Raw genomic sequence first — 7,781 nt, 5'->3', positions numbered from 1 at the left:
TGACTGGCACGCGCCCCGCGCCCCGGCGCCGGCACCTCCGCGCAGCCTGATTGGCTGCCGGGCCGCTCCGGGCCGCTCCGCCCGCGCCCTCATTGGGCGAGAGCCGCCGCCAGCGGTACTTCAAAGCGGGCGCTGCCCGCACTTAGGCAGAGTTTGGCCCCGCCGCGCCGGAGTGTCCTTAGTGCCGCCGGGCAGCGCGGGGCGCTCACCGAGCGCCGTCCCCTCCGCCCCACCGCCCAGCCCACGGACGTGCTATGGCTACGTCTATCCTCGGGGTAAGTCGCACCGCCGCGCGCTTCCTCGCGGCTTGCCCCTGGAAAAACTGTCGTCGCCGCCGCGTCGTGGCTGCCCCTCGCGCAAATCGCGTGGAGCCGCGGATGGGACGTGCTCCCGGCCCGCCTCGGGGGATTTCACTGCGGGCTGCCCCTCGGGGGGCTCCCAAAGAGTTTAGCCGGAAAACTGGCTAGGCCGGAGAGAAGCCGTGCTGCTTCTGCTTTCTTTTGTTTAGTTGTCGGTTTGGGATTTTTTTTTGTTTGTTTATTTGTTTTTAACTCGAACTACGTTCGATTTCCAAAGATTTTCGCCGGCCCGGCGTTGCAGGAGGCGACAGTCGGAAGGCTCCGCACGCTGCTCGCCTTGCTGCCGTGTCTTTTTTTCTGTCGCTCCTGTACGGTTGCTCGAGGAGACGCCGCATTTCGTTCCCACGGGATTTTTGGTTTAACGGCGGCACGCTCGAGCGGCCCCCTCGGAACACGCGTGTCGCTTGTCCCCGTCGGGACCCGCTTGCCATGTAAATCTCTCGGGCGACGAGACCGGTCCCCGGCGGAAAACGAGTCCGGCCGAGCGTGGCAGGGCCGGAGCCGTCCTCTAAAATAAGAGAAAACTTTTCCGCGGTATCGCTCGTTGCGCTGCGGTTCTGCCCGCGCTGCCGTGTCCCCGCGGGAGCCCGGCGAGGTGGCAAGGGTTAGGCTGACGGGCCGGCTTTGTCTCTTCCCGCAGGAAGAGCCGAGATTTGGAACGACTCCCCTGGCCATGCTGGCCGCCACCTGCAACAAGATCGGCAACACTAGTCCCCTGACCACCCTGCCCGAGTCTAGCGCCTTCGCCAAAGGGGGCTTCCACCCCTGGAAACGCTCCACCTCTAGCTGCAACCTGGGCTCCAGCCTCTCGGGCTTCACGGTGGCCACGAGTAGGGGTTCCAACGGACTGGCCAGCGGCACGGGCACCGCCAACAGCGCCTTCTGCCTGGCTTCCACCTCGCCCACTTCCTCGGCCTTCAGCAGCGACTACGGCGGCCTCTTCTCCAACTCGGCGGCGGCGGCGGCGGGCGTGTCCCCGCAGGAGCCCGGCGGGCAGTCGGCCTTCATCTCCAAAGTGCACAGCTCGGCGGCCGAGAGCCTCTACCCGCGGGTGGGCATGGCGCACCCCTACGAGTCCTGGTACAAGTCGGGCTTCCACTCCACGCTCTCGGCGGGCGAGGTGGCCAACGGAGCGGCCTCCTCCTGGTGGGACGTGCACACCAACCCGGGCTCCTGGCTCGAGGTGCAGAACCCGGCGGGGGGGCTGCAGAGCTCGCTGCACTCGGGCGCCCCCCAGGCCTCGTTGCACTCCCAACTGGGCACCTACAACCCCGACTTCAGCTCCCTCACCCACTCCGCCTTCAGCTCCACCGGCCTGGGCTCCACGGCCGCCTCGCACCTGCTCTCCACCAGCCAGCACCTGCTCACCCAGGAGGGCTTCAAGCCCGTGCTGCCCTCCTACACGGACTCCAGCGCGGCGGTGGCGGCGGCCAGCGCCATGATCTCGGGTGCCGCCGCCGCCGCCGCCGGGGGCGGCTCGGCCCGCTCCGCCCGCCGCTACTCGGGCCGCGCCACCTGCGACTGCCCCAACTGCCAGGAGGCCGAGCGGCTGGGGCCGGCGGGGGCCAGCCTGCGGCGCAAGGGGCTGCACAGCTGCCACATCCCCGGCTGCGGCAAGGTGTACGGCAAGACCTCGCACCTGAAGGCGCACCTGCGCTGGCACACGGGCGAGCGGCCCTTCGTCTGCAACTGGCTCTTCTGCGGGAAGCGCTTCACCCGCTCCGACGAGCTGCAGCGGCACCTGCGGACTCACACGGGCGAGAAGCGCTTCGCCTGTCCCGTCTGCAACAAGCGCTTCATGCGAAGCGACCACCTGAGCAAACACATCAAAACGCACAACGGGGGTGGCGGGGGCAAAAAGGGCAGCGACAGCGACACGGACGCCAGCAACCTGGAAACGCCGCGCTCCGAGTCCCCCGACCTCATCCTGCACGAGGGGGTGGGCGCCGCCGCCCGCGGACCGGGCAAGGAACCTACCGCGGGGCCCGGCGACTCCTAGGGGCAGCGCCGCCGGAGCCGCTCGGACTGAGCCCCGCGCCGGCCGGAGGGACGCGAGCCGCGCACGGCGCCCGGGGCCGCAGCGGGGCGGGCCGGGGCACGGCGGGGCCGGAGAGGCGCGGCCCCGTCCCGCCCGGCCACTGGGTACCGAGTGACACTTTCTTCCGCTTCCCTTTTCTCTTCCTCTTGGAAGGCAAGCATCCTGAGAGAGGCTTAAGGTGAGAAATACAGCTGCAAGTCTGAGACGGTCCCTCTGTATCTCATAAACATCTGTATAAATAGGGTTCAAAAAAGAAGAAAAACAGAAAAAAAAAAAAAAAAAAAAAAAAAGAAAACCAGATCGTGTTCCCTTATTTTTCTTGTAAATGTTGATCTGATAGAGGGTTTGGGGAATTTTTTTTTTAATTGGTGAATTCCTGAAATTCAGGGAGGTTTTGGGGTTCTGATTTTTTTTTTTTTAATTTTAAATTTCTGATGCACTTTGTGGAAGTCAGTATATATGTAAAAGATATTTAAAATGTTGAGTTAACACTTCACTCAAATACACGTAAGTTAAGGTCTCTTAAAGAAATTAAATGCGTTTATCTGTATGGAAAAAAAATCTTGACATATTTTCATTTTGGTATTATTAAAGGACTCTGAACAATATACTCACGGGTTTGTTCTTCTTCGTGTCCCCTCCTTCCCCCCCGCCTAGTCCTCGCTGGGGTCACTTTTTTAAAGGGAGCCCTCGCACCCCTTTCCATCACCCTTACAGTTCCTGTGATTAAAAATACAGCCAGCAGTGATATAGCTGGGAGGAGATGGGACCGGCCCCCGAGTCAGGCGCACTGAACCACTCTGCTCGCTCTTTTCAAACCGCCTTTGCTTTGATTTACTTAAAAAAAAACCCCAAACAAACCAAAAAACAAACAAACAAAAAACCCCACACAAATTTTAACCGAGTCCGAGCCCTGCTACAGCCGGAAACCATGCTGAGACCTAAGTGTCTTTGGTGAAACTGTCCCCAAAATCGAGTGAAGGCAAACTGTGCTGAGGAACTATTTATTTAATTTTAAAAGCCTTCAGCGCCACAAGGCTGCCTAGGCTGGGAGGTGATCTCGGGGGAATAAATCGCTAGAGTCAATACTCCGGAAAAGACATTTCATGCCTAAATGAAAATCTTGTTAAATGTTATTAATTTTGACTTAGAGCACACAGCAGCCCCCTGTGCCTTGTATTCCCTTATTAGGGATTCATGTCTTATCAAATATCTAATTAATCTCCTAGACATCATTTGTTCTGGCCAACTTTATCTCAGCTGGTCCACGGGGAAAACTCCGAATATTCTCGGTGACAAAGCTCCCTTGAAGATCCTTTTAATTGTCCAAATTAACTGCACCAAATTTGCATGTCAAACGGTAAAGGGCAACCTAAGATAAAATGTAAACGTTTTAAAAGCCCCAAACTAAGCACTTGATTTGATAACTAGGCTTTTTAATGTTATGGAAGACAACTGCTCCTTTCCTTTTCAAAGACAGTTGATCTATGCAAATAGTGAATTGGAAATGCTTATGTCCCCATGCAGTCAAATGGTCCTTGCATGTTATTTGAATATCAGTGGCTTTGCTATTGAAAAGGTTCAAGGATGCTCTCTGACTTCTTTGTGATTACTCAGTGCAGCGTCTTATTCTGAAGAAAAAAAACTCAGGAATAATTAAAGGCTGGGCTAAGGCCTGGGAACACATTTGGGACAGGAATCTCATTTAGACAGGCTCTTTCAAAATAAGGCACAGTTAAATTGACCAGAAGGCAATTATTGAAATGAAAATTATTTTCACTCCCTTTGTCTCCTGACCACCAACCTAACAGCCACAGTATTTTTTTAAAGGCAAATTGTTAAATGAGATAATTGTGTTATTAAAAAAAAAAAAAAAAAAAAAAAAAAAAAAAAAAAAAAAGGGTGAGGAAAAAAAAAAGTTAATTTACTCTGGCCGGTACAGATTGGATGAATACAAATATTTTAATCCTCCATAAAATAGGGAATGCAAATAGCATCGGGAAACGGATTCTGCTGTCGGCCACCAACTGGAATAAAGACGTTGCGTTAAAGAAAATACATCTGCCGTGAATACTAATAACCGCGTCCCACCTCCTCCGCGCCACTGTTGCACAAAAGCGGCCGGGCAGCGCCGACACCGCCTGTGCCCTGGGGCGGCGGCGGGAGCCCGGGGGAAGGGAATCTCCCGGGAGAGGCACCCCGCATCACAGCTGCCGACAGCACCTTCCCCTAGAGCCGCTCCGGAATTCCCCCGGCCAAAAGCATCCCGGCAAGGTGTCTTTCCTCCCGCCCCCGCCGGGCGCCGGCAGGTTTCCCGGCGGGCAGGGCAGGGGAGGGGAGCAGGGGACGCGCCGGGGCGGCGGTAACACGGAGCGGGCCGGGCGGCGGGACCCCGCTCTCCTCCCCGCAGGGCGGCCCGGGGGCTGCGCAGGAATGCACCCGCGCGGGGTGCCGGGCAGAAGTCAGCTTTGTTTTCGATTGATAATAAAACACATCAAAGGACACCATCCAGGTCCAGTTTCTGCCAGGCCGGGGTTACAATTCTCAGCTCAGTGATCAAGGACCTTTTTGCATTGCCTTTGCCCCTTCGGGTCAGAAAACGTCCATCACTTACAGACTCCCCAGAAACGAGGAACGGAGCAGCTCCGGGCCGCAGAGCCGGTTCGTTTAACCAAGAAAATAGAAAGCGTGTCACCTTTTTTGAAAATAAATGACACCATTCTTTCGTAAATGTTGGAGATAATTATATGGTCTGGGGGACTTCTACACCAAAAAAAAAAAAAAAAAAAAAAAAAAAAAAAAAAAAAAAAAAAAAAAAAAAAAGCCCCTAAAGAACAAATGGTGTGAGAACCGAAAAATAAATCTGGTTTTGGTCTTTGAGTCCGTAGTTCACCTCTTTAGTAAGAGGACGCTAACCCCAGAGCGGGAGAGCACCGAGAACAAGAGGGGTGCCCTGTCGGGCCCCGGCGGGAAGGGAGGCACGGGGGAAGCCGGGCTCCGTCGCCTTGGCCCCGCTCGCCCCGGGCTTGCCCGTGAGCTGAGCCTCCCATTTACATCCCGCTCCAGCTACTGCTACCCACTCCCACACCTCGCGGACAGCAACTTCAGCCCTGCTCCGGAAGCCCGTTAAAACACGGCAAACAACCAGCCAGCAACGGCAACCACCACAGACGGGAGAAGGTAAAACGCCAGGAAAAATTATCTATTAAATGTCATTCGATCGCCAGGTCCCTCGTTCGCAGAAAGCGTGTCCCTTGCTCCCCGCGGCGAGTTACAGACCCAATGGCTCGTTTTACACTTAAAAGGTAACATTAACGTTTTTGTTCTAATGAAATAATATATAAACACCCGATCTCGTGCCTGGACAGCTTCTTAATTGCGTCTTTTAATTCAAATGGAAACTTTATCTGCGGGAGCTGTAATTTATTTGCAGCCATTATCTATCTGTTGGCCAGGATCCTTTCCCACCCTTCCAAAACGCAGATGAAGGGAAGCTATAACAGACAGCCCGCCCCTTTGAGTAATTGGTGTGCTAAGTGTTTATTTTAAGTGAGAATAATTTAGCTACAAATTTCCTCAAGGAATAACACCCTTGGCGCATTACAGCGAGGAGAAGGGGCAGCAGCCCGGGCGCGCTCCCCGGGACGCTCCGGCGCGGGCCCGCACGGCGGCGGCCGGGCGCCCCCTAGAGGCGCTGGCTGGGCGGGCGCGGGCCGGGGGCGCGGCGGGGCGGCCGCGGGGGCGGCGAGGAGCCGGCGGCGGGAGCGCGGGGGGCCGCGGGGCCGGGCCGGGGAGGGCCCCCGAGGGCGGGCGAGCTGCCGCGAACTTCTCTGCCAGCCGGCGGGGAGGGACGGGCCCGCCGCGACCGCGCGCACCCCCAGCCCGGGGCGGCCGGCCCGGCCTCGCCGCTCCCCGGGCCGCCAACCGGAGGGGCGGGCGGGCCCTGGACGGTCCCCGCTCCGCAGCCTCCCCGCGGGCCGGCCCCGCACCTGCGGCTCCCGGCGGGCACCCGGCGGGCCCCGGGCGCGGCTCTGCCGCCGCCGCCGCTGTTGTTCCACAAGCGCGCGGCAGCCGCTCCCGAGATGGGCTAATTGGTACCTGGCTGGCAGGGCGCGGGGTCCCTGTCCGCTCCCCGCACAAAGTAGGCTGCTAGAAAATTTGAAATTGCCTTTCAGCCTAAAGCTGCCTTACCTGAATGTCATAATTACAGTAATTATGTACATCCAAATTACATGCTAATTAAATTAGAATCAAATCGTTCTAAATCGAAATCAAATGAGGTAGCGAGAATTAATCAATGACAACAACATAAATAGAGAGCTTCCTTCAGGGATATTTATTGTACCGATCCGAGCAGGAGCCTCATCTGGGAGTCACCCGTCTATTTACTTTCAGAGTAGCAATAATTTATCGCTCGGCGGTAATTCCAAGCCGCGGGTCCGGCGGGGCGGCACACCCGCCAAGCGGCCCGGGACCCCCGCCCGAAGCTCCCCAGAGCCGCCCGACGGGCCCGGGAGCCCGGCTGGCCCCGTCCCGATGCAGCCCCAAGCCCCGGGCTAAGTAGCCGGAGGACACCCTGCAGAACCGCCCGGCGCTCCCGGAGAGCCGCCGGGCCCGCTCCGGCCCCGGGGAGTCCCCGCCGCGGGTGCCGCCCTCCCCGCCAGGCTGAGGGAACCGCCTCAGGGCGCCGCGGGCCCCGCCGCCCGGCCCCGCTGAAGGTTAACCCTGTTCCGCGGCTTTTACGGAAATAAATAAATAACTAACGGAATAACGATCTCGCCAGAGCCGCTCTTACCTCCATTCGCGGAGCGACAGCACCTCCTGCCGGGGCCCGCCGGCTCTGCCGAGCGCCGCGCTGGGCCCGGGGCGGGGGCGCCTCATGTCCCGGCGGGCGGGGCGGGCGGGGCGGGCGGGGCGGGGCCCGTGAGGGCGGCGGGCAAACACCGCCCCGGGCCTGCCCCACCCGCCCGGCCCCAGCGCACCCCCGCGGCCCGGAGCGCCCCGGCCCGCCCGCTCTGTGGGGAGAGCAGCCCCCACCTCGGGCAGCCGCCCTCTAGGGCCCCGAGGGTCGCGTCCGCACCGGTGAGGGGTCACAAACTGGCCTAGGGAAGGTAGTGGGAACAGTGAGACACCGCCTGCACAGCCACACCAGCCTTCCCCTGGCAGGATGCGTGGCTTGCTCCAAAGCCTTCCACACGTAGGCTGAGACAGATATATCCAAAATATCATGACTTTTCTGCCAGTCTCTTCCTATGCGAAAAGGCAGGATACACTGTTGAAGGACATGGAAAGGAGTAAAGTGCAGAGCCCAGAAAAGAGCTGTGGATGTCGAGCTGTCCACTCTTCTTGGGGTGGGAGTCAATGGCATTGTGGTTGGCAGGATT

At 58.5% G+C, this 7,781-nt stretch overlaps 1 protein-coding gene across 1 annotated transcript; it reads left to right on the top strand.

Moving 5' to 3' along the window:
* Positions 1-254: 254 nt before the first annotated feature.
* On the top strand, positions 255-3,322 carry SP9 (Sp9 transcription factor; the record flags this gene model as incomplete). Its single annotated transcript, XM_083864686.1, has 2 exons — positions 255-275; positions 1,000-3,322. The coding sequence occupies 2 exons, from the start codon at positions 255-257 to the stop codon at positions 2,356-2,358; spliced, it is 1,380 nt and encodes a 459-aa protein (XP_083720812.1). The 3' UTR covers positions 2,359-3,322.
* Positions 3,323-7,781: the final 4,459 nt, after the last annotated feature.

This window comes from Zosterops lateralis (assembly GCF_965231275.1).
Source record: "Zosterops lateralis genome assembly, chromosome: 7".
Classification (NCBI taxonomy): domain Eukaryota; kingdom Metazoa; phylum Chordata; class Aves; order Passeriformes; family Zosteropidae; genus Zosterops; species Zosterops lateralis.
This window is presented reverse-complemented; position numbering and strand designations above follow the sequence as displayed.